Here is a 26,554-nt window from a genome sequence, read left to right on the forward strand (position 1 = left end):
CATAAGAATATAAAATATGAACACAGGTCCTAGCTGATATATTCCATTTCCAAAAGCTTACCTCCCACCCACTAATGTTTTATAAGTCAGTTTCTCTGTTACAAATTAAGCCAAAGGCACAGACCATTTGTTTACCTCTAGGCTCCCATGATTTATGGTGACATCCTGCTCGTAGCTGATATTCCATAAATGTCTGTTGAGCAGGGCTATTTCTTTCTGATTGAATGTCTTGCTCCATGCCAACCCAAACAAGGAGGAGACTTAGAACTCGATAAAACTTGATTGCAGGCTATGCATCCTAAATACTAAAAACTAGAGAATGTAAAAGCTTAAATTTGAGGTCATGGAACAAAATTTGCTACCACTGATTCCTAAAATGCCTCTTCTGTGAATTTTGTTTGGGAGCATCCATCTGGAATTACGATCCATCTGAAATTATAGACAATGGGGCAAAAGATCAGTGGGCTGAACACCCCCATTTTACAATGTGCTAAAACACAAATGAAATAATGTATCATGAAATTGTATTCCAAGCTGTAGCACACTATGGGATTAGTGGACATTATTACATAATAATGGATCAATATTATAATATATGGATTATATTATTGTTGTAATTCATGAAATCCCAGAGTCATTGGTTTGCGTTACGATATTGTCTTCAGAGGGGCACCTGGGTGGTTGAGTCCGTTAAGCATTCGACTTCGGCTCAGGTCATGATCTCATGGTTCATGAGTTCAGGCCCCGTGTCGGCTCCTTGTGCTGACAGCTTGGAACCTGTAGACTGCTTCAGATTCTGTGTCTCCCTCTCTCTCTGCCCTCTCTCACTCATGCTCTGTCTCTCCCTCAAAAATAAATAAACATTAAATAAAATTAAAAAAAAAAAAGATACTGTCTTCAGAATGCCCCTGATATCCAAAGTGTTCCTTGTAAAATGGTATCCTGCTCACTGCAAAGGTTCTTACGAGAAACAAATGTATTAATGTATGATTACATGTATTGATACATGTATCAAATTATTACACGAAAGATTTAAAAACTCATCACTTCTCTATGACTCTAGTAACAATGACATTTACCGAAGTCTCTGTGCTAGGTTCTTTTGAAGAAAGTTACGCTGACTTACAGAAGCATCAGCCTGTCATTATCCCTACTTTTCAAGTAAGGAAACTGAGGTTTAGAGAGTTTCTATAACTTGCTGAAGGAAGAAGGAAAATTGGGATTTGAGGCAGTCGGAGTCCGTAGCATATGCTTGTAACCACTATTCTCGATACTGGATGCCACTGAAGATCCACTTGTTTTATTAATGAACCTTCTCTGAGAAACGGGAACCACGATGAGCATGTTTCTGTATTGATATCTCTTAATTAAAAAAATTAATTGTTTATTTATTTTTGAGAGAGAGCACAAGCGGGAAGGGACAGAGAGAGAAGGAGACAGAAGATGCAAAGGAGCCTATGCACTGAGAGCAGGAAGCCCGATGCGGGGCTCAAACTCACGAATCGCAAGATCACGACCTGAGCTGAAGTCGGACACTCCACCAACTGAGCCCCCCACGCGCCCCTGTGTTGGTATCTCTTAAAAGGAAATAGTGCAGGAGCAGAACGCAGCAACGTGAGGTGATTGAAACAAAGAGGAAGGGGGAAGATGAAGTCCAAACAGAAATGTGAACCAAGAAACCTAACACAGTCCACAACGTTTCTTGTTTTTTTTTTTTAGTTTTGAATTTGTATTAACTCTGTGGCCGTGGCCCTTTTCTCACCCTTAATTTTGTATAACGTATTATTTTGTTTATTTGTGATAGGTGATTATACATGTGATACAAAACCCAATAAGCACATAGGGTATATAGTATAATACAGGAAATATAATATAATAAATATAATAAATATAATATAATAAATATAATATAATATAATATAATATAATATAATATAATATAATATAATATATATTGTGACATATTATATTATATGTCTCCCAGCTATCAAGTTCCCCTTCCCAGAAGCTACAACTGTAATCTGTTTCTTTTGCAACCTCGACTACAGTGAATTTCAGGACATTTCATCACCCCAAAAAAGAAACCTTTTATCCATTAGCGGTCACTCCTCATTTTCCTCCAAGCCACTGTAGCCCTAGGCAAGCACTAATCTACTTTCTGTTTCTAGATTTGCCTATCCTGAATGTTTTGTTAAAAAAAAAAAAAAAAGTATCATAAACATATGGCCTTTTGTGTCCGGCTTCTTTCACTCAACAAAGCATTTTCAAGCTACAGCCCATATCAACAGCCCATATCAACACTTCATTTTCTTTTCAAGGTCAAAAAACTTTCCATTGCATGGGTATACCACATTTTGCTTATCCATTCATTAGCTGGTGGACATTTGGGTTGTTTCCACTTTTTAGCTATTATAAATAATGCTGCTGTGAACATTGTTGTATAGCTCTTTGTGTGAACAGATACTTTCATTTCTCTAGGACTGGAATTGCTGGGTCATGTGGTAACTCCATGTTTCACATTTTGAGGAAATGCCCGACTGCTTTCTAAAGCAGCTATACCATTTTACATTCTCACCACCGATGTGCCAGGGTTCCCATTTTTCCACATCTCCGAACACCTTTTTTTCCACGCTTTTCATTATGGCCATCTCCGTGGGTATGACATCTCACTGAGACTTGGATTTCCATTTCCCTACTGACTAATGGTGTAGAGCTTGCATATTTTCTTTGCAGAAATGTATGTTCACCTCCTTTGCCCATCCTTCTGTTAGGCTCCTTGTCTTTTCGTTGTTGTGTTACGTTGATTCTTTGTTGTTTTTTTTAAGACCTTATTTTTTTAGAGCAGTTGTAAATTCATGGCAAAATAAAGCAGATGCGAAGATCCCGCCCCCCCACCCCATGTTCATAGCTGTCGCCATTATCGACATTCCCCACCAGAATGGTACACCCGTTACAACTGGTAACCCTACACTGACACATCACAATCAGCCCAAATCGGTAGTTTACATTAGGGTGTTCATGGCATTTTCATAGATTTGCCTCTACAAAACATCTTAGGCAAATCTCTCCAAGGAACTGAGAGATTGGTGACCGCTAGAGACTCAGAGAGTCCCAAATGAGCAGACCTGAAGGCATGTTCCTGCAGTAAAAGGTGTGTGTGTCTATGCTGGGGCCAGGGGGAGACACTCAGTTCTCTGCCCTTGGCATCCAGAAGGGGACATGGCTAAAACCTACATGACTGTCGAGGGCTTAGGAATATCCCAGTGTGCACTGTTATTGAAATGTCTTGAGTGTAAAGGCCACTTACAGCCACCTTCCTTCTAGTGTGACCCACGGGATGGACACCATACAGGGTAGGTATTAGAGCAAATAGGTACTTGTTCATCAACTTTATTCATCACATCTCCTCACATCCATGCTCTGGGTTGATCCTCTGAAGCTTGAGAAAGTAAGATTCTTAGTATTAAAAATACAAGTGATATTCTGTTACTTGATATGGTTGCAGTTGAAGAATGGGTTGTATAGGTTACTTAGGGTTTTAGATCAGTTCAGCGAGTTGCCCTTCCCTTCCAGCACACATTTCTCTCCTCCTTTCTGTCTTTCCAGGCCTCAAGCACTCTGACCTCTCTGATTGCACCAGCTTATCTAAGCTTAGCCTCGGGAAAGTCATCCAGAAACTGCTATTTATTGAGTGTCTACTTTGTGCCACGCAGTGCTCTGAAAAATCAGGGACAAAGACTAGCCATCTGTTCTTGGAAAGTCCGAGTGTATTTAAAAATGCTTGACATATTATCTCTCTAGAGAGAAGGTGCATTTAAAGGGATCAACACAGACCACACTTGTTAGGGGAGAACGTCGTTGGAAGGAGTTACCCCCACAGAGATCTTCATTTGCCACCACAGAGGCAACTGCCTTCTTTGCTTACCTTTAACCGTGACACTGGTTGCATATTTGTCCAGCGATGTGAAAGCACATAACGCGAGACCCAGTCTTTTCTTATGAAGGGTACTACAGAACCAACTGACATTTCAGATGGTTCTTCCCAAATCTTACCGTCTCTGCCCACTTTGATTTCTAGAATGTGCTTCAATGATGCCCAGTCAGTACCTCTGATTAACTAAATCCCATATAGCAGAGAGCTGACTCAAGTGCATGTGTCAGCTGCTCAAGAAGTTTTTATACCCAAGTGCAACCTTGTGTTAAAATTATATATTGGCTCTGGAAAAATGTCAGGATCATGGATCTAGAAAAGGCTGTTAAGGAAAACCTAGAATACTTAGGAGTGGTTGTCCTGGATCTCTCCAGAGGAGTATCCTAGAGGCCAGCCCCAAACTGAGTTGAAGAACTATTCTGGGGGCGACTCAAAACGAGATTTCTTAGTGGACTTTAGTCAGCTGGCTGGAGACAATTTGCAGACCAGAGTGTGTGGCAAGAGTGGGAGCAGAAAAACAAGTGTTAAGACCACCCCGTTACTGACCACCCTACCTGGTCACCCCACGAGTCAGCTCTAGCCCCCTCACCCTATCAAACACCACCCCCACCAAGCCTCTCACACTACATTACCCTGCTTGGTTGTTGTCGAGCTTCTATGATCTGAAATGCCCTCGGTCACCACTTACATTCGTTTATTTAACTCGCTCATTTGCTGCCTCCCAGCCCTAACCCAAAAATCCTATCAGCCCCACACAGCCTTAGAGTAGGCCTGATAAATCCCCCTCCTTGTCCCCGGTTTCCAGAACAGTAGGAACCGGCACAGAGTGGGCGCTTAATGAATACCGGTTGAAGGCGTGTATGAATTTGTAAGGCCCCGAGGGAGGACTTTGGGCAAAAAAAAAAAGACTTCCAAAGGCTGACCCTTTCCTGAGAATGGAAGGACCATCGGAGCTGCGCCCGCGCCCATTCGCCAGCTTCCGAAGGTAGGGACCGAATCAGGAAAGGCGGCCAGAGCTCCAGCCCCGCCAGGAGCCTCCAAGTGGGGGCGAGAGGCGTGGGCGTGGGCGGGCCCCGCCCGGGGCCCCGCGGCGGCCGTCCCCCGCCTGCCGATCCCTCGGGCGACGGGGACGGTCCCGGCCGGCCAGCTGGAGCCGCCCCACGCGCGCCCCGCGGCCCCCGCAGCCGAGACGCCGCCGCCGCCGCCGCCGCCGCCGCGCCGGGGCCGCTCGCCGAGTTGGCTGCGCGCGCCCGGGGGAGCGCAGAGTTTGCAAAGTCGTCGCGAAGCTTCGGCGGAGGGAAGGGGGTGGGGGAGTGGGGGTGCGCGCGCGAGAAACCCGCCTCTTGCGAGTAGAGCGAGGAAGAGGGGGGGAGAGGCTCCGAGTTCCGCTTCCTGAACGGCGGGTGGGTAGACGAGGTTGGCGCGGGGAAGGCCGGCGGGACGCGCGCTCCGGGCCCCCGCGCGAGCGGCGCGGCAGGCGATGGCCGGCGAGCGGACCCGCAGGTTCACCCGGAGCCTGCTGAGACCCGGGCAGGCGGCCGAGCTCCGGCACAGCGCCGCGTCCGCCGCCGCGGTGGCCGTCAGCAGCCGGCAGCAGCAGCGGGTGAGTGTGGCGCGTCCTCCGCGCCTTCCCGCGCGCCCCGGGGCCCCGGGCCCGGCCTCCCCGAGCCCCCGGCGCGCCCCCAGCCCCGACCCCTCCCGCGCCCCCTCCGCGAGGCAGCGCCACCGACGCTTCCCGGCCAAGGGCGCGCTGGGGGGACCGGGGACCCTCGAGCGCAGCGTGGGAGAGGATGCGTGTGGGTTTGGGGGGGCTGGGGAGCCGGCGGGAATGCCTCCCCAGTCACCCCGGCGCCAGGTCGTGGGGGTGCCGGGGACCCTGGCGGTGGGGGAGTCTACGGGAGCGAACCCTTCGGGCCACAGGTCTATGCGTCTCCCTCGCCACCGCGACTGGTGCGCGGCGAGGAAAGGATGTGCCCCGAGGTCCTCGCTCCAGCTGAAGCCGGGAGCTCCGCGTTAACGCTGTCGCGGAAATAAATGGCCTGCGCCCCGTCCTCCCTCCACGCGGTTAAAAAGCCACAAACCACTGTACTCCTCCAGAAGGGGCCCGGGTGGGAGGCGAGAGGGGGGCGGTGGGTACCGGCTGGAGGAGACGTGGGTCATTAAGCATCGAGTGGTTTCTGGTGTTTTTCTAAGATGTTCACGGGGTTCTCCCGCCAAGATCGCTTTACTGGTTACTTCCTTGTTGAAATGCCTTCTAAGTTCTGGGTGATTTCCGCGGGAAATCCCTGGGGCAACAGCCAGCCTTTCCGTCGATACCCAAATCGTATCCCTATCTCTCCCGATGCTCATAAGCTCCAGTAGGTGTCACACTCCGGGGTGGAAGTGTCAGGAGAGAAAAATCAACGCTGGTGGGAATGGGGAGCGAGTGGGAACCGCGTTACGGTAAGACGTGGGCTCACCAGCCGCACTGTTGGCTTGCCTCTTGCTGGACCGGAATCCCACGCTGTGGGTTTCATTTTCCTTAGTGCCAGGAAATATCATTAGGAATTAAATGGCTTCCTTTAAGAGTGTCAAAGAAAGTGTTACTCTTGCCAGTCACCCATGAAGAGGGAGCCAAGAGCTGCCCAGAGCCAGTTCCCGCAGCCAGGACTTTTCTCCAAAGCCAGAGGTCGGAGAGTTGAACGGAAGCTAATTGCCTGGCAGAGGGAAGGGGCATCAGATGCCCAAACTGGTGGGGGTGACTGGAGTGTGGCCAGGGTTGGTGGCCGGGGTGCCTTTTCTTTCACTTACCACTGGCTGTAGCGCGCAGTCACCCAGAGGTGATTCTGACTGTTGGCCATCGCTGGGCCAGGGACCCCCCCCCCCCGATGTTCTGATAGCAGCATACACATTTTTCCGCGGAAAGGATAAACTGCCCCCCCCAAAAAAAATGACGTTTGGGGTGGGAGGGGGGAAGGTTCAATTCGAGTAAAGGATACACTCAGAAAATCTTGAAGCAGGCATAGAAAATAATTTTTACCATGGAATGATCATTCAGGTGTGTGGATTTGTCATTCTCTGCCATTTACTTTACGATTACTTTTCAGTTGATTCTGAATCACTTGATTTCACTGAATCTCCAGAATGATCTGGTAGAGAAGTGCAGAGAAATAATTTGTAGGGTGCATTTTGAGTAAACAACCCTAGATGTTGTTTTTGATGTCTGTTCCGTTTTTAGGTGGGTTCCCCTGAGGTTTGTAGCAATGCAATGTCTATAAAGAATATGTATCCTAGAGACCTTTCTATCTACGCACATTACCGTCTCCAAATTTATGTCAGATTTGAAATCCTAGGGTATCTTGTCAGAATGAATAAGCTCAGTGTCTTAAAAAGGGTCAGGGGAGCGGGTGATGCATTGGCAAAGGTGTCCCTGCTCCCCTCCCCTGACTTCAGCACCTTGGCCAACACTCCTGAATTAGCTTTTGCCAAGACTTTTCACGGGATGTTACACATCGAATCAGGCAGTTCGAGCAGCGGTTTTGGCAGCAAGAAGACACGTGCTTTGCATTTCATTCTATCAGATAACTCTTAAAGGGAAACAGGAAGGTGATGAGTTCTCTGATTTGGCACCCAAATTCAGTGGGCACAGCATCCCTTTTGAACCTAAAACCTTCTAATTGGACTGTGTGGAGACTAATCCTGGCTTATGTGATCCAATCCCTTAAGATCCTTTATGTTTGTTGCTTCGCGTCCTCAAATCCTGGTTGTCAAGGGAGAATATTAATAGGATAGAGGAGGAAGATTATGGGTAGCCCTCTTCAGTACAGTCAAGGAGCATTGTGTGTATTCGAGGAAGCTGTCATGTATTGAAGAACATTTGAGAGACACTAGAAAGTCCTGTTGAGAAAAACTGTCTCACTGCTAGATTCATACAGTGTCCTTTCCAAAGTCCCTGTTTGGGGGACCAAAATCCTGCAGAATGTTACAGAGAGATTGTTGTAAGGTTGGAGCACTGCTTCGTCCAATGAGAATAGCCAAGTTTGTTAGATTAACAAGGTAGTTGTGAGTTGTGGACTGAGAGTGGGATACACACACACACACACACACACACACACACACACGACAAGAAGGCTTCAAAATGTGTGCGGCTTATGGAGAACACAGAGCAAAGAAATGCTGAGTGAGAACAGCTGACCAGGGGCCCAAGTTTTAAGGCCGTTGCTGGGGAAAGTACGGGCATGTGCCAGAGCAAACTTGATTTCGGTTTTAACCCAAGGCACTGTGGCAGGCTCATGTGCAGGCAGACTCCTAGCCAGGGCCAACCTTATTCTGCATCCCTCTTAAAAACAACGATGAGAAGATACCTACACTCCCATGCTCACTGAAACACTTTCGCGATAGCCAGGATACAGAAACATGCCTGAATGTCTGTTGAAGGATGAGTGGATAAAGAAAATGTGTGTATATACATATATAGTATATATATATATTATATATGTAATTTTATATATTACATTATAATCTCTATCCCACACTTAAAAAAAGAAACAAATCCTGCCCTTTGAGAAACTGTGGTTAGATCTAGAGGGCATTATGCTCAGTGAACAAGTCAGACACAGGAAGACAACTATGGCATGAATTTACTTACATATGGAATGGACAATGGCAAAACTCGTAGAAGCAAAGACAACTATGGTCGTTATGGGGTGCCGGCGGTCAGGGGTGGGCGGCAAATGAAGAGATGGTGGTCAAAGGGTTCCGCATTTCAGTTATACAAGATGAATGAGTTCTGGAGATCCGATGTACGGCATGGTGATGATGTTTGACAACAATGGATTGTATACTTGAAAGTTGCTAACACAGACACACAGTGGTAACTATGTAAAGGTGATGGTTAAGTTATTTATCTTCATCTGTGGTGATTTTCACAATGTAAACCTGTCTCAAAGCCTCAAGTCGTACTCCTCAAATATATACCGTTTGATACGGCAAAAACAACTCAGTGAAGTTGTTTAAATGGAAGAAAGCGATCATAATAACACATAACTGTTATGAACAAAAGCCATATGTTTTTAAAAGAGAAATAGTTGCTCCTCAGTCATCCTAAGTTTTTTTCATGGAAAACAAATGAATCACAACTCATGGCAAGGCCAATCTGAGGATCAGGTAGAGTTTAAGGAACTTTCCAGACACTCCATGCATGGTAGTCCCACAAAGCAAGCTTCTTTAGAGCAGACTGTCAGTTCAAAAATGATTAGAAACATTTCTCCCATGTCAGTGGGAGAGTGTCTTATTGAGTGTTTTATTACTTTTATTACTTAAATACACATACTGTACTTAACCAAAGCTGTAATGCCACTAATTAGAAATTCTTTATAGGAAGCTATTCTTTTTTTTTATTTTTTTAATGTTCATTTATTTTTGAGTGAGAAAGACAGAACACGAGCGGGGGAGGGGGAGGGAGAGAAGGAGACACAGAATCCAAAGCAGGCTCCAGGCTTCGAACTGTCAGCCCAGAGCCGGATGTGGGGCTTGAACTCGTGAACCACGAGATCATGACCTGAGCCGGTCAGACGCTTAACAGACTGAGCCACCCAGGCACCCCTCTTTTAAAATCTGTGAAGTGTATTTGTGTTTTTGCATGAATTAGTTCATTTAGACAGCTTTCTACAATTCATTAAGCTATGAACCTAGGATCTGTACATTTTTCTGCATATATATTTGATAGCATTTCAAAAGAAAAATACTTTTAAAAAATGTAGAGATGACTTTTCTGCTAATACCACATCAGGTCTGTCACTTGGAGACAAATGGAGGTTTATTTGCAGAACGTGACTGTGTGAGTCAGAGAAATAGAAGACTCTGAGGAACAAATAATCGTTTGGCCAGTTTTTGCCTAAAGCCTCTTATGTTATTCCCCAGATCGGAACCACTTTATTAACATTCAGTCTTTAACTCATTTATGACATTTACTCTGTTGTTACACAAAAATTTCTCTTCAAGCCATTTTTGTATTGTAACTAACTTTATTAACTTCTTTTATTTATCTTTACTTCTTTATTACTAAAGTATAATTGACATACAATGTTATATTAGCTGTAGGTGCACAACATAGTGATTCAACAATTCTGTACGTTACTCAGTGCTCACCGTGACAAGTACAATCACCATCTGTCACCATATGTCGTTCCAGTATCACTGACTATGTTCCCTATACTGTCATTTTCATGTCTGTGGCTTATTTTATAACTGGGAATGTGTACTTCTTAATCCCTTTCATCTATTTCATCCATACCCCCATCCACCATCCCTCCTTGTGTTTAAGAGTCTGCTTGTCTGTTTGTGTTTGTTCATTTGTTTTGTTCTTTAGATTCCACATATAAGAAGTCATAAAGTATTTGTCTTTTTCTGAATTAATTTCACTTAGTATAATACTTGCTAGGTCTATTCATGCAGTCATAAATGGCAAGATTTCCTTTGTTTTGTGAGTGTAATATTTAATTGTGTGTGTGTGTGTGTGTGTGTGTGTGTGTGTGTGTGTATCACATCTTCTTTATCTGTTCATCTATTGATGGATGCTTGGGTTGCCTCCATATCTTGGTTATCGTGAATAATGCTTCAATATACATAGGAATGCTTGTGTCTCTTTGACTCTGTGTTTTCATTTTCTTTCGGAAAATACCCAGTAGTGGAATTACTGGATTGTATGGTATTTCTGTTTATCAACTTCTCTTAAAGAAGACACATCCTGCCAGAAGTGATTATACTTAACCAGAGTGTTTTCTCCCTCGCTGCTTCCCCAGAAAGCATAAAGGGTAAGTGGTAGAGAAAGGTCAGTACGGACCTCAGGAATCACCGGAATTCCATATCCTCACTTTGGTTTGATATTTTCTAACTTCCTGTGTCCTCCAGTGATACTGATTTTGTTCTCTTAGGGAGCTTTGAAGAAGCAGCAGCACCTTTGACAGACCAACAATCTGTGGTTGAGAAGTAATGAGTCTGTAAACATGCTTACAGGAGCAGGAGGAATTTCTAGAAGGGAGAATTTTCCTCCCCTCGGAACGTTGTGGTATTTAATAGTTGAGAGTAGTAGGGGGCTTCAGAAACTTGAGTGGGAGATACTAGAATTTCCAAAAAGTCATATGCTGGGAAGAGTAGTGAGTGACAGATGCAGCAAGTGATACTGAAGGAGAGCAGAGCACTTGTCTTACTGTCAGCAGCCGGGGTCGAAGCAATAGGCAGAGCGAAGACCTGTTTGTTTGGCACCCAGAGCGCGGTCTCCTTGGGCTTGGTATGGGTTGGTTTTGACAGCACTCTTCATATCGAGGGTGTTTACTCTTCAGCAGAAACCACAGCCCTACGGGTTTATGTTGTTTACTGTTCTTTGATAAAGAAGGTCCATGGCCTGGGGAAGAAGTCAACGTGAACTTATTTTACAACCTCAAGGTCAAATGTAATTGATTGTATCAACTAATGTGTTGTTGTTGTTGCCGCCTTACTTCCCAAGGGCATTGCAGAAATAACTTTGAAAATAAATGGTAATAGGGGACCCAGACAACTTCTAGAAAGAACGAGTGTGGTTCTTGGCCGTCTTGTTCCTCACAACCATTTTCTCCGAGGCCTAGCACAGAAAAAGAGGAGTAATACATGTGTTGGGATAAACCATTGGTAGAGAACCCACATGGTGCCTGGCAGAGGGTTCAGGGCTTAATTCTCAGAGCCATCCTATGAGGACGTTGCTATTGTTGTTACAAATTACAGAGGAAGCCATTGAGACTCACAGGGTTGAATACCTCGCTCTAAGTTAAGGAACGTCTCTTGCATCCTGAATAGTAAGTAGCAGAGCATTATGTTCCAGGGATGTTGTGGCTTCAGCAGCATCTCTAAGTCGGAAGACATGAGGAGTTGAATTCGCTTGATGTTGCCTCCTGATTGTTAGCTGTACCTTGGGAATCCTGTCCTTCCCAGTGATAATGCAGAATACCCATCAGTGTTCACTTCGGCTTTCCTCTGAGGTCCAAAGCCACAGCAGAAGGTGTTCCCGGTACCCCTAACCACGACAGACCCCCTTAAGGCAACCAGAGCTCAATTAATTGTTCAGTCCTTCATATTTAAACTTGGTCAGCCGTCCCCAGGCCATTTATCTGGCAAAGTCACAAGCATATTGTGAAAGAGGGTGGGGTTATTTCTTCTCAGGCCTGCGTCTTTCTTTTTTTTTTTTTTTTAATTTTTTTTTCAACGTTTTTATTTATTTTTGGGACAGAGAGAGACAGAGCATGAACGGGGGAGGGGCAGAGAGAGAGGGAGACACAGAATCGGAAACAGGCTCCAGGCTCCGAGCCATCCGCCCAGAGCCTGACGCGGGGCTCGAACTCACGGACCGCGAGATCGTGACCTGGCTGAAGTCGGACGCTTAACCGACTGTGCCACCCAGGCACCCCTCAGGCCTGCGTCTTTCTAGGACAGGCTGCTTCTCCATCTCAATCACTTCACCCCACTCCAGCAAGTGCCAGAAATTTTCCAGTGCATCAGTGTGTCCCTGAGCACGTATTTTTGTTCAACTCGGTTGTGTTGGGATTCGTTTTTCTCACACTTTCTTATTCAAAGGAGCGATTCCAAGTGTCTTACAAGAAAAATGCATGTAAGACAACATTAAAAAACATAGTAAGTAAAGGGGCAAATGGCAATATCAGCAACAACAAAAAAGCAATATTAGGAAAGTTAGATTAGTCAAGAGTAGGTCAATGGATGAGGATCAGTGAATATAACCCATAACCGTTAAGTGCTATGGTCTTGCTAAGACTGCTTCCTAACGGCAAAGTCAAAGAGGAATACTTGATCAGCCCTGAGATTAAGAGGTCTACAATATACAAGAAAATAATTTGCTCTATGTGTGCTCAGCTTTAACTTATACCGAGACTTAAGAGACAAGACATTTTTTTTCTGTGACTTTTCGTACTGGGCAGTATAGACTTTCAGCTCTTAGAATGTGGCCCATGGGCCGGGAGCATTAGAATCCCATGGAGGTTTGCTAGAAATGCAGAGTCCCAGAGTCCCCTGGGGACGCCGAATCTACTGGGAGAGAACATGCATTTTAATAAGATCCTCTGGTGATTTGTAAGCACATTAACATCTGAGAGACACAAAAATAAGTCCGACTTCAGCCGTATTTTTGCTGTATATTGTCAGGTAAAGGCAATTGCATGAGGGTCCAAAACAATATAGTTTATTCCGCAACTCCTTGAAAGAGTTGCTTGAGGGGCACCTGGGTGGCGCAGTCGGTTAAGCGTCCGACTTCAGCCAGGTCACGATCTCGCGGTCCGGGAGTTCGAGCCCCGCGTCGGGCTCTGGGCTGACGGCTCGGAGCCTGGAGCCTGTTTCCGATTCTGTGTCTCCCTCTCTCTCTGCCCCTCCCCTGTTCATGCTCTGTCTCTCTCTGTCCCAAAAATAAAATAAAAACGTTGAAAAAAAAAATTTAAAAAAAAAGAAAGAGTTGCTTGAGGTAAAAAATAAAGTTCAGCTAGAAATGTATGGAAATGGGGATCGGTTCATTGCTAAGTGACTTTGGAAAGTCCCTTGATGGTTTCTGTTATATTTTCTCCTTCATGTGGCATCTTAATTGTGGTGTGAACTTACGCGTCCGGGTTAAGTAAAAAAATTCCATAACGTTTATGAAATGGTTACAATATGAATCTGCAGAAGTCTTCACCCTGGTTATAGTCATAAAGATGTGTTCCAGGGTGAGGCCGGTGTTATCCGGCTTAATGAGAATTTTTAAGCAGGATCACTGCAACTCATGAAGGACTCGGAATAATGATTCTTCGTTGCTATCGTTGAAACCCTTAGTGGTTTGAAAATAATTGGTTGTACCGGAAAATCTGATTGCTAGAATCATAAAATCATGCAAGTTTTTTTTTTCTTATAGTCATTGAGTCTCAGAAAAAACATGATTTCTCTCCTTCACATAGGAACGCCCTAAGGATTAAATTCTATGGACTATGTGCAGGCATATGGTCCAAGGTCCCTCTGACTGGCTGTCCTTCACCCCATTTTGGGATGCTCTTTCCTCGCCTCCACTGGCCATGAGCACTTTGAACCATGTGGCCATTTTGGGAGTGTAGGGAAATATCAGAGACCAGAATTCCCTCCCTGGCTCTTTGCTAAGTCATGCTTCTTTTTGAAGTTTCATTTCCTCATCTTGGAAATTAGGGGATTAGATGATGAGGTTCTTGCACTTGCTATCCCTCTGCCTTACAGTTCTCAAGACTCCTCCTTCTCATCCATCAGGTTCTCAAACATCTCCTTCTCAGGAAGGTCACCCTGGGTCACCAAGTTGAAATGTGTTCCCCAGCACCCCCTGCCACAAACCTCTGTGCCCTGTTACTATCCGTCATTTCCCTTATAGCTCTGGCGACCGCCTAGGACGATCTTTTTACGTATTTAATTTCTTGTTTCTCTTTTCCAAACTTCTTGCTTTCATGTACATGTGCCAGTGAGAGAAGGAAACTTACCTGTTTCACAGCTTTTATACTCTATTTACTATATGGAAGTAAGCACGGCAGATGAGGTGCTAACAGGAACATCGGGAGGGTGGGCTGCTTGCACATCGGTTAAGAGATGGTAATGGAACGATGCCTTACGAATGGCTGGTTTGTTCGTATCTGCTAATGATGTTCCTGGGTCACCTTCTTCGAAGCTGTGGAAATGCAATTTATAGAAAGGTATTGATTGAGCACATCCTATGTGCCAGGTACTTGACTCATATAATCTCTTTTAATCCTCCTGACGGCCGCATAGCAAAGGATTTTCATTCCTATCGTCGAGATGAAGAAGGTGACGTCTAGACGTCCAGCTTGCCCCCGATCCAGTATCTAGTACCTGATGCATCCTGGAGGCACGTGCAGGTAGCCCAACTCCGGAGCCTGTGGTCTCCACCGCTGCTCGGACCTGCAGACCCGCTCTACCAGGCAGGCAGGCTGGCCTCATTAAACATGCAATTAGCATCCGTGCAAGAGAGCAAGGACAGAAAAGGAAACCCCAGGGCCCCAGCCATAGGAAGGGGTTTGGAAAAAGAGTTTCTTAACAAGAGATGTGCAGCACTGCTTCACCATTCTTCATTTATGACATCTCAGCAACGCGGGATACCAGGAATGACTCCAGCTTCGGACACTGTCCATGCTCAGACATTCCCCTGGGGCGGGACGGGCACAGAGTGGGTTAAGCTTTGCAAACAAAGGCTCCTTCAACTCTGCAAGGGACACCATTGGCTTCTTCTTCTTCTATAGAAATACATTTCTGGCAGATCAACATGGGGTAATTGGGTCGCAACAGTACATCTGTTACATCGTCTACTGTAGTCTTGATTTTGATGTTCATGTTTACAAACGAGAAGAGTTGTTTTTTTTTGTTTGTTTTTTTGTGTTTTTGTTTTTTTGTTTTTCCCCACTGAAGTGAGATTTGTTTGCGTCTTATCTTTCACAGCAGTGTCAGTCAACTGGAAAGAAATGCTTGTTTTTGCTGGACTCGACATGTTGACCTACATTCAATGATGTAGAAATAACAAAATTTAATGAATGTGGCTGAGTTTGTGGCAACAGAGAAAAACCCTTGTCTTTGAAAATGTTACTATTTGGCAACCGGACTGTGAGGTGGAAACGCCTTTGGGGCTAGAAGAATTAATGGACCCAAATCAGCCAAAGTTCCTTTAATTGTGCTGCTAAATGTGAAAATAGTCAGTTTTTCTAATGCAGTTTCAGGAGACCGCCTCTCTCCTGACGTAAGGAATTTGGGAAGCTTGGCACCAAAATGGCAGAGTTTAACAATAGGATCGGGGGGCGGGGGGTGTCTTTTTAAAAAAGATGACACCATTTATGATGGCACAATGAGCTTTTCTTTATGTAATGATTTCAGTAATTACAATTCAAGTGACTAATTAAGGCCGTCAAAATGGCCAATGACTTTGGCCTTTCAAATCCCTCATTCTATATAAAGAATCCCGGCGTGAATGCTTGAAGTGGCAAAGAAGCAAATAAAAAAAAAAGGAACAAAATTCGCTACTCAATGAAATGTGATAATTAAATTATTTTTGAACATCCGTTGTTTATTTGATTAGCTCTTAAAAGTCCCTTTGTCACTGGTCTTTAGAACAGAGAAAATGGAAATGGATTACAGCTGAGTAACGTTCACGAAAATGAAAAGTGATGTGAGAACCCAGTGACTTTTATGAAGAAGAAAATTTAGATATGGATAACTGATGTTTAAAGTCATTTACCGTTTGTGGGTTTTTTTTGTACATTATTTGTTTACACATCAGACATTGATTCAAAAGAGGATTTCATTTCCAAATGAAAAGTATTCCAGTGTATACGTATCTATGCTTTACTGTATCTATGTACCTAGCTATAAGGTTGCCCTGTATGTGAAAACAGTAGTCATAAAGTTTATCAGCATACTGATCTGGACAGATAAGATTCTTTCAGGACTTTTCTGAGTGCTCACAGGGAAGGTTCATTCATTAACTTCAGTTTTTTTGAAGTCAAGAGCCATGATGTGGCTGGTGTCCAATCACGTTGAAAAATGTATCTTTTTACTGCCAGGAAGCAGTGGTTTCCAGGCTGAGTAACCTTGACCAAGTCTTTAAGCTTCCTTGGCTTTCAGTTTTCTTGTCTTTGAAACAAGTAGGTTGGACGGTAAGACTATTAAAGATGTTTCAGCCCTAAACATCTAGGGAGTTCTTACTTTTTAGAAGAGGTTTTCATACGGGATTAAAATATGTACATTTTTTTTTTCCATTTCAGTAACACCATTATTGATTAAGATGTCTGGTTTTAGCAACTGGAAGAATCGGTTCAAATGAATTACAACCAAATGTGTATTTCATTGGTGAAAATGGCAGCACCGAATGGCTAGCTGAGGATGTAATGGAGGGAATGAATGGCTGTGTATACATTCTGAGGACAGGCTTAGGGGCTTAGAATTGGCAAAAGGACAGTTAGCAGGGACAAAGATGTGCGAGACAGATTTTTCTGACCTAGTGGGTGCTCCGAAGCGAGGTTGCAATCTCATTTCCCTCTTTGCCCTCCTGCTGAGAATAGAAAGGCCCATCTACGTTAAGAAAGAGAGGATTTCATGGGGCACCTGGATGGCTGGGTTAAGGCGTCCGACTCCGGCTCTGGTCATAATCTCACGGGTTTGTGAGTTCGAGCCCCACGTGGAGCTCTGTCCTGACAGCTCAGAGCCTGGAATCTGCCTCCTGATTCTGTGTCTTCCTCTGTCTCTGCTCCTTCCCCTGCTCATGCGCGCGCGCGCTCTCTCTCTCTCTCTGTCTCTCTAAAAAATAAATAAACAGGGGCGCCTGGGTGGCGCAGTCGGTTAAGCGTCCGACTTCAGCCAGGTCACGATCTCGCAGTCAGTGAGTTCGAGCCCCGCGTCAGGCTCTGGGCTGATGCCTCGGAGCCTGGAGCCTGTTTCCGATTCTGTGTCTCCCTCTCTCTCTGCCCCTCCCCCGTTCATGCTCTGTCTGTCTCTCTCTGTCCCAAAAATAAATAAACGTTGAAAAAAAAAAATTAAAAAAAAATAAAAAAAAAATAAAAAATAAATAAACATTAAAATTAAAAGAGAGAAAGAGAGAGAGAGAGAGAGAGGGAGGATTCCAGTTGTGTGCCCAGCCTTTGTAATTACGGTTCTTTGGCTTACAGTCCAGGTCCCACGTGACCGGAATGTAGGTGAGTTTGAACTCTCCTGCAAGCCCCACAGCTTCTCACTCCCATCAGAATGGCAACGAGGACCTCTCTTTTTTCTCGTTCTCTCTCTGTCTCTCTGTTTCGCCTCTGCCTCTTCACCTCCTTCTCACACCTGACAAAGGTAGTGTGACCTGTCCTCGCCCTAGTAGGATTTCACAGTTGTTAGGAAGACAGCAGAGTCTTCCCCAGATCGTCCACCCAGCAGCCTGATTCCTCACAAGGTCCAGGGTGTTTCATTCAGCAGTTAGAGACCAACCTTGAATATATAAGATCGCCACGGACTTATCCCCTCGCAGGTATCCCTTTTGAAGGTCCCCTGATCCCTTGGGACAAAAGGCATAGAAATGGGAGACTAGTGGTATCGGGAATAACATTTCATCACTTCGCTGGTGGCCGGTCTGATCTCTGGTACAGTTAACCACAGTTCACATGACCCCTGTCCCCGTTGCCTCTTCTGGACCGGGAGGACGGAGGATGGTTTTACCCACACATTTCCAATACCCTTTCAGGGACCGACACTGTGGTTATCATTTCCATATTTCCAGGGCAGCAAAATGTCTGGCACATAGTTAGATGCTTGCTAAACGCTTGCTAAATGTAAGAAGGCACGTCCCCCTTAGAGATGGCGGAAGTACAGGAGAGGCACGTTCAAGACAATCTGAGTGCCTGGTTTGCAGCAAAGAAAGTCCTAGGTATGTCCAAGGAGAAGTACTTAGGCAATCAAGTATCAGCATGGAGTACCTGCTCAGTAGTCACCAATTGAATTGAAGTGAACTGAACAGAGTTGAAGATTCCCACGAAAGGCTATCCAAAGACGAAAACAAACAAACAAACAAACAAATAAATAAGTGTTGGTCGGCATGAATGTAGACTCTTGAATAAATAAGATTCAGCTGAGCAGGTGTTAATCATTGTTCCAACACCAGCTCCTTCTCTCGTGGGCGCCCTGCTGGCACACACAGGCCCCACTGTTCGGCCAGGGATGTTATTGTTGTTGCCACAGATGCCGGGAGCAATCACGAGTCCGGGGCAGAATGGAACTCTGAGCTGGGTGCAGAAAATGATTGATTAAAATTCAGGAACAGTGGGCGACAGAGTTTTGACGGCAGTCCGTTCCCAGTCCCATGATGGAGAGTGGTTTATATTTCCAAGAAAACCCTCGATTTATTCACCAAAGCTATACGATTTTATCAGTGAATGTTCATGCTGTTTTAGTTCTCAAAAACTCTCTATTTCTTTTTTTTTTCCTTTAGGTCAGGGGGCTTTCCTGACACCGTTTTAGGATACCATAGCAACTGCTCTGTGTGGTTTTTGTTTTAATTCCGCTTTTCACCTAATAGTCTGTTTTTACGTCTGTACTTTTTAAACTCTCGGGGCTCTTATTAAATTAATAACTCAAAGTCTAGAACGTAACGAAGAAACAACTCGTGGTAACAGCTCGTAACAGCTTTCGGTGTGTTCATTTGAGACAATTTGTTCACAAAGAAATACTCTTTGGCGTACGTTGAAGCTAATGTTGAACGTTTCAATGTTTGATGTGTGTTAGGTGATTCAAGCTAAATTTTGTCCTGAGGATTCTGTGTTCTGGCATTCATGTATACCAACACTGCCTGAAATACATGTATTGAATAAGGAGAGAGGACTGGCACTACATTGCTTGGTGGTTAAATGTGTGCCTCTGGCTTGTGAGTGCAGGGAAGGGTAGAGTTGTGTTCTTGGCTTGTGTCATTTCCTGTAAGCGGGCATGATGCCTCTCGTAATCTGAGTGATGGCATGTGATTCCGGGGTCCTCTGAAGTGATCAGAACTTGACCCACTCTGGGTATCCGTGACTTTGTAGGGATACAAACACTGTCACTAGATTTCCATCTCTGCCGTAACGAGATTACAACAGATTTCACACAGATGTACTATCTTACCCTAGTGTAGGTGCAAAGTCCAGCAGGGATCTTACTGAGCTAAAATGAAGGTGTCTGCAGGGCTTTGTCCCTTTTTGCAGGCTTGAGGGGAAAATTTATTGCCTGTTCATTTGGGTTGTCGGCAGAATTCAGTTTCTTGCAACTGGAGGGCCAAGGTTCTGGTTTTCTTGCTGGAGGTAAACTGAGGGCCATTTTCAACTTCTAGAGGTTACCACATTTCCTGCTCATGGCCCCGTTCTTCCATCGCCAAGGCCAGTGATGACGGCTCAAGCTCTTCATGCATCTCTCATCCCTCTGCCTTTCTTTTCCACTGTTAAGAACTCATGTGACTAGATTGAACTACTTGGATAATCCAAGATAGTCTCCCCATCTCAGTGTCCTTAACCTTAGTCCCATTTGCCAAGTCCCCTTTTCCATGAGAGTTAACGTATTCCCAGGTTCCGGGTATTACGATGTGAATATCTCCGAGGAGCCTACCACAAACACTTGCAAGGATTATTAAAAGGAGCAAATCCTCCCCAAACACTGTTTTATGATCCTACTATGAAGTGGAGGAAGCAGTCTTTTGTAGGAGACCAGAGCTCCGTTCCAAAACCTGACCCTTTCTATTTGTGTGGCCTTGACGAAGTTAAAAAACCTTAGCTTTTTCTCTTTGTAAAATAAGGAGACACACAATTCTCATGAGGTTTCAATGATGTCACGCCTGTGAGTTCCTTAAGCTACATTCATGTTCATTGTCATAGCTGCTGTCCACCCAGGGAGAGTCTTGCTCATTTGCTTCTGTGCCCGCGTGCCTAGGAGTGGGCATCCCTGTAATTTAGTAGACAGTAGACTATCACCAGATCTGACTGGAGTGGGGCCTGCTCTGGGTATTCAGGGGAATCTGAACTCTGTCTGAAGCCTGCTTTATCTCTGACCAAGCCTCGTTATCTTTTTCTCTGAGAGTAGCTTGACCTGTGGGTGATCTCAAGCCTAGCAGACCCTGAACTTCCTTTTCTGTATTCTCTCTAGTATCGTGTATGGGACAGCCTGGTGGATGGGACCAAATACTCTGTGTGTCAGAGCCAGACAAGCTGCCTACAATTTGTGTACATTGGCTCAATGACCACTACTCAGAAAGATAGGCTGAAACTATCTTTTATCTTTTATCATTTAACCCCACGGTTAAATGAACCATTTAACACGTGCAATTTTATTCAAAATGGCATCTTTGATTCACTAGTAAGGAGAGACTCAGTACATTTTTGGTCACAGAGAATGGATCACGTATTCCTTGATATATTATCAGCTCACAGAATACCTTAAAGGAAAATGAACCACTTAATGTTGGGGTTTACCAGGGATCTAGCCTTAGATCTTCTCCCTGCCTTTCCTGAAAAACCTCCCTACAGGATTCATCCGCACACACAGGTTTGCTCTCACCTGTGTACAGATACCTGTGGTTCCATCTCCACCTTGTGCTCAGCTTCTGAGCTCCGCCCCTTGATGGCTGCATCCTGGAGCCCCTTAGTTACCTCAAACTCAACGGGATCCATGGCTAACACATTTCCTTGCCTCATAAATCTGTTTCTCTTTTTTCCTGAGTGTCGTATCTTGGTTGACCCAGTTCATCTCACACTATAACCATGCTGATTCCCACCTGCTCTCTGCCTCCCCACATCTGATCATGCCCCCGGTGCTGACCATTCCATGTCCTAAATAATTCGACATCTCCCTGACCTCCGTGATCTAGATAAGTTGCTCATGATTTCTTTCCCAAGTTGTCTTTGCCACCTCCTTGAGGGTTTTATCCCAGCCTTCTAACTGGTCTCTGGTCTCCTCACACCGTCTATAATCCACCTTCCACACTTTGCCTCTATTAACACGTGATCACACAGCTTGGATCGTGAATCTTTTATTCCTGAATGCTTCTAATGCTCGTGATTACTTCCTCAAGGGATCCTATCTCACCTGGCTCCAACCTGCCTTTCCAGCCTCACTTTCTAGGACATTTTTCTTCAACTATCCCCACCCTACAGCCACCCAAGGTTCTGGGCATTTCCCACAGATGCCATGCACGCTACCAGCTGCCTAGAGAAACCTGCCTTTCTTTCTCTTCTTGTTCAGCTCCTACTTGCCTTCCAGATCCAATTCGTTTCTTCCTTTACCCGTTACTTCCCCTTTGAGTCCACTGATAGACAATCCCTTCCTCGCCTCCATTTCCATAGTACTTCTTGAACACATGGTTTTTTTGTTGTAATTATTTAGTCATTGCCTCACCTCATCAGACAGTTACAGAGTTTTCTTATAATGCAACAAATGACTCTTGGTTGGATGGATGGAGAGAGATATGTGTATTTTTATAGTTTTTTGAAGTATGCTCCCCACCCCATGTCATTTTTGAAGGGGAAATGCCCTGCAGATATTGTGGGCAAGATGAACAATATGGCATTACCTTTCTCTTCCTTACTTAGATGCTTAAATATTACCTAGCTCTGGAAATAATAGCCTGGCATTCAGGTCCAGTGCTTTTGACAAAATGGAACAGGTTCCGAGATTTTTTTTAAAGGACCCATTTTAATTATTGCCTTTCAATGATCTGATGTGACTCTAAGGAAAAACTGTATTTTCAGTGTGATTTCTTTGTATTTTGAAGCACACACCCTATTATCGTTCATTGGAATTTTTAGCACCCGAACATTTCTACCATTTCTAACATTTTTTTTTTCCTAGTGGCACATTAAACCGTACATTAAATTTTTATGAATTATCCAGTTTACTGGGAGAAATGCAGAGACATTGAATTGTACCATTGCTAACATTGAAAACCTTTGATCTAATAGTTCCAAACCCCATCATGCCCTTGCTGCCCAGGTTAAAAGACCAGTGGCCGCCCTTGAGCACCTGGCATGCAATGTGCATCCGTCAGCCATAGACTTTTGTGTTTGTTCTTTCCCAGCCCAGAAAGCTCTTTCCGCAGTCCTTCCTCAGCTGCTGTCTCATCCTCTCCTTGAGGAGCCCTTCCCTGATCACCCACCCAACCCCGGTCACTCTGCTTTTCCTCATCCCCAAGCACCCCCCCCGCCCCCGTAGGTAACCAACCCCTGGACACCGTCCCCATCAGTCCCCTGCTTCGCTTTACCTTTTCCTTTCTTATTTTGAAGAACATTCAGGTTTACAAAAAAAAATCTAAATATATTTTGTTTGTAAACTAGTATAAAGAATCTCATATGCCCTTCCCCCAGATTCCTCGAATGTTGCCATTTTACCACACTTAAAATTAATCACCATCTCCCTCCCTCTCTCTCTCTCTTTCTCGCCCGTCTTTCTGTCTCACTCTGTTTCTCTCCCTGTCTCTAACACAAGCGCGCACACACACACACACACACCTTTTGTTTTTCTGAAACATTTGAGAAAAACCGCATATGTGATATGCCCTTTGAAGAGCTCAAAGTAGTTCAAGTATATTTTTTGAAAACACTTCTCTTTTTTAAATATATTTCTAATGTTTTTATTTATTTACTTATTTTGAGAGAGAGACAGACAGACAGACAGAGCACAAGCAGGAGAGAGGCAGATACCAAGGGAGACACAGAATCCAAAGCAGGCTCTGAGCAAGCTGTCAGCACAGAGCCCGATGCGGGGCCAGAACTCACGAACCGCAAGGTCATGACCTGTGCCGAGGTTAGACGCTCAACTAACTGAGCCACCCAGGCGCCCCTGAAAACACTTCTCTCACATAGCTATAACATGATGATCAAAATCAAGACATTAACATTGACACGATAATAATATCTAATTCGTAAACCTGATTAAGAATTTTCCAAGTGACCCACTATTTTTTGTTCCTGGTCCGGGATCCAAAGATCACACTGCATTTAGATGTCATATCCCTTTGGTCTTCTTTGATCTAGAAGAGTATTTAGGTCTTCCTGTGTCTTTCTTGAAAGTGCGATTTTGAAAAACACGGGCCCATTGCTTTGTGGAACGGCCCTCAGTCTGGTTTTAGACTGATGCATTCTCCTGATCAGCTACCAGCTTTGCTGTTTGGGGCAGGCATGTCACAGAAGCCATGGGGTGTCTTCAACGCAGCCCGTCAGGGGGACACGTCTGCCATGTTTATATTCTACGAAGTTACTAGTTTCCTGCCTTAGTCAGTCGGGACTGCCAGACCTACGTACCGGAGACCAGGTAGCTTAAATCACAAACACTCATTTCTCATAGTTCTGGAAGCTGGAAGTCCGAAATGAAGGTGCACACAGATCGGTGTGTGGGGAGGACCTCTTCCCCTTTAGCAGACGGTCATCTTCTCCGTGTGCCCTCACATGGCACAAAGCTGGGAGCGTCCCTTATAATGGCATTAACCCCATCAGGAGGGTTCTACCTTCATTATCTGATTACTTCCCAGAGGCCCCATCTCCAAATCCCATCGCAATGGGGGATCGGGATTCCAACCTAAGAATCCAGCCATCCATCCAGTTCCTTCTACAACCCACCAGTAACTTGTAGGGAGATCCTCTGAGACTCCCCTGCTTCTCTCGGACTTTTGCCACTGATTTTAGCATCCGGAGGTACTTCCTGAAACAGCTATTACTGCGGATGGACTTTCAGGGTTTTTTCGGTTTTTGTTTTTTTTTCGGTTTTGTTTTGTTTCCTCGTTTGCTCTTACAGATCTCCTGGTGCCCGAGTGCAGGGCCCTTCTACAACTTTAGCGATGCTGCCGGACTGTTTCCAAAAACACGGTGCCTTTTCACACCCTCATATATGCACTTCCTCAACAGTACACGTGTTGTCAGACTTTCTGACTTTCGTTGGTTTTCTGGGTGGAAGAGGGTATCATATTGCTGTGTTCAGCTGTGTGTCCCTTTTTGAAAGTCAGGCATCTTTTTATATGTTTACTGGCTATTCCTGTTTCCTTTCACACTGACAATTTAGCACATATTTGGGAGATTCGAGGTCATATCAGCAAGGGTTTCAAAAATTAATGGTGGGGGCACCTGAGTGGTTCACTTGGCTAAGCATCCAACCCGGTTTCGGCTCATCAGGTCATGATCTCGAGGTTGGTGAGTTCAAGCTCCACACTGGGTTCTGCACTCACAGCGTGGAACTTGCTTGGTTTTCTCTCTCTCTCTCTCTCTCTCTCTCTGTCACTTCCCTGTTCTCTCTCTATCTCTCTCTCTCTCAAATAAATAGACTTTTAAAAATTAATGGTAGGGGTGCCTGGGTGGCTCAGTTAAGAGTCCGACTTCAGCTCAGGCCATGATCTCACGGTTCGTGGGTTCAAGCCCCGCGTCAGGCTCTGTTCTGACGGCTTAGAACCTGGAGCCTGCTTCTGATTCTCCGTCTCCTTCTCTCCCTGCCCCTCCCCTGCCCACGCTCTGTGTCTCTCTCTCTCTCTCAAAAGTAAATAAATGTTAAAATAGTTAACGGTAGGATGATGATTAGAAGGGGTTTTTTTGTAGAAAGAAATTCGTTGAATTTATTTAAGTTGCATTTTGAAGTTTCGTTAGCATTTTCTCAAAACCATGTTGGTAATCAGGAACAGTGCCCTCCTGTCATCAAGCTTATGGCCTTCGTTCCTCACTACATGAGTGTTCTGTTCAACATTCTCATGGGATTCACAGTAAATGCAAGCAGGTGTCTCCATAGAGGAAAATATCAAGTGTTTGCACTTTTCCCAAATCTCGGGACAAAATCTTGGGGCTATTTGGGCCCCAGGCACTTCTTGTGCGAGTGTTTCAGGGAACTCAAACTCAATTATGCAGTATAAAAACGCTTAGTTCGTTCCATTTGAGTTGTAGTAAACCAGCTAGGAAGACAGATAGAATTTTCAGAATCTCCGATTTTTCCAGGCACAAATTCTCTTGGCGGTGTATAGGTTTTAGAAGGTGCTTTTTGAATCACGAAGTTGAGGTGAACAGCTAAATTCTACACTTGGAGGAAACTGTGGTGGTGCAAGTGAGTGTGACCTAGAAGAACGACTCATTTACGCTGCCACAGGGTCGCCGTCACGCAGAATTATGACTTGGAGCTCAGTGTAGGAATGCAATCATAGGGGTTCTGGAGGAAACATTTTTTAAGCCCTCCAGGAGGAGGTGATAAGGACACCTGTAGAATGGAGGAGGCAGCTCGGTTTGACCCACCCGGAGACACAGGGGTAGGGTGGTCAGGTAACTTGCTCGAGATCACAAAAGTTTAAATGGTGCACATAAGGGGTACCTGGGTGGCTCAGGCAGTTCAGTGTCTGACTTGGGCTCAGGTCATGATCTCACGGTTCGGGGGTTCGAGCCCCGCGTTGGGCTCTGGGCTGACGGCTTGGAGCCTGGAGCCTGCTTCCGATTCTGTGTCTCCCTCTCTCTGCTCCTCCCCCACTCATGCTGTCTCTCTCTCTCTCTCTCTCTCTCTCTCTGCCTCTCAAAAATAAAGAAGCGTAATAAAAAAAAAATTTTTTTTAAATGGTGCAAAGAGTACTTGAGCTCCAGAACTCGCAGTCTCAGCTGCTGTAGTATAAAATAAGCTGCGGATATTTGTGTGTTGTGTGCCTGTGTGGGTGTGCCCCTGCATGTGTGTTAGAACATCACTTATTGTGGGGCATCGTGGGAAAAATGCACAATTAGGAAAATGCAATTTAATGTTATTCCGGCTGGATTTGCGTTCTTTCTTCACCTGTTAAATGGAGGAGCAATTTCCACAAAAGCCTATTTATTGTAGATAACTTACCCAAGTGAAAACGTTTGTAACGTGGTAGAACAGCCTGAATTATTAAATGTCTGGGACCCATCTTCTGTTTTATGGGAAACTTCCAACTGGCTCACGCGTCCCCAGGGAACTGTACCGCGTCGTTGTACTGACATGACTGTTTATTTCGAGGAGGGGCTTTACGAATACTGAAGTATGCAAGCCCTGGATTGTCTGCCTTGGAGAAGAGCCGGGAGGGAAATTGAGCAAACAAACAAAACCACCACCACAAACTCCAGTGCTGCTTTCTTCTCCCTCTCCCGCCCC

General features: G+C 45.0%; 1 protein-coding gene across 2 annotated transcripts in view; it reads left to right on the top strand.

Annotated features, from left to right (window-relative positions):
* Nucleotides 1-5,382: 5,382 nt before the first annotated feature.
* DOCK10 (dedicator of cytokinesis 10) overlaps nt 5,383-26,554 on the top strand; it is a 271,137-nt gene continuing 249,965 nt past the window's right edge. For both annotated transcript variants that reach the window (XM_047082997.1, XM_047082998.1), the window contains exon 1: nt 5,383-5,534. In XM_047082997.1, coding sequence (XP_046938953.1) covers nt 5,412-5,534 — 123 coding nt within the window. In that variant the 5' untranslated portion in view covers nt 5,383-5,411. The remainder of the gene's footprint in view (nt 5,535-26,554) is intronic.

The sequence above is a fragment of the Lynx rufus genome, unplaced genomic scaffold (genome assembly GCF_022079265.1).
Source record: "Lynx rufus isolate CCGP_SWC_20201006 ecotype Redwood Valley unplaced genomic scaffold, mLynRuf1.p SCAF_2, whole genome shotgun sequence".
NCBI lineage: Eukaryota > Metazoa > Chordata > Mammalia > Carnivora > Felidae > Lynx > Lynx rufus.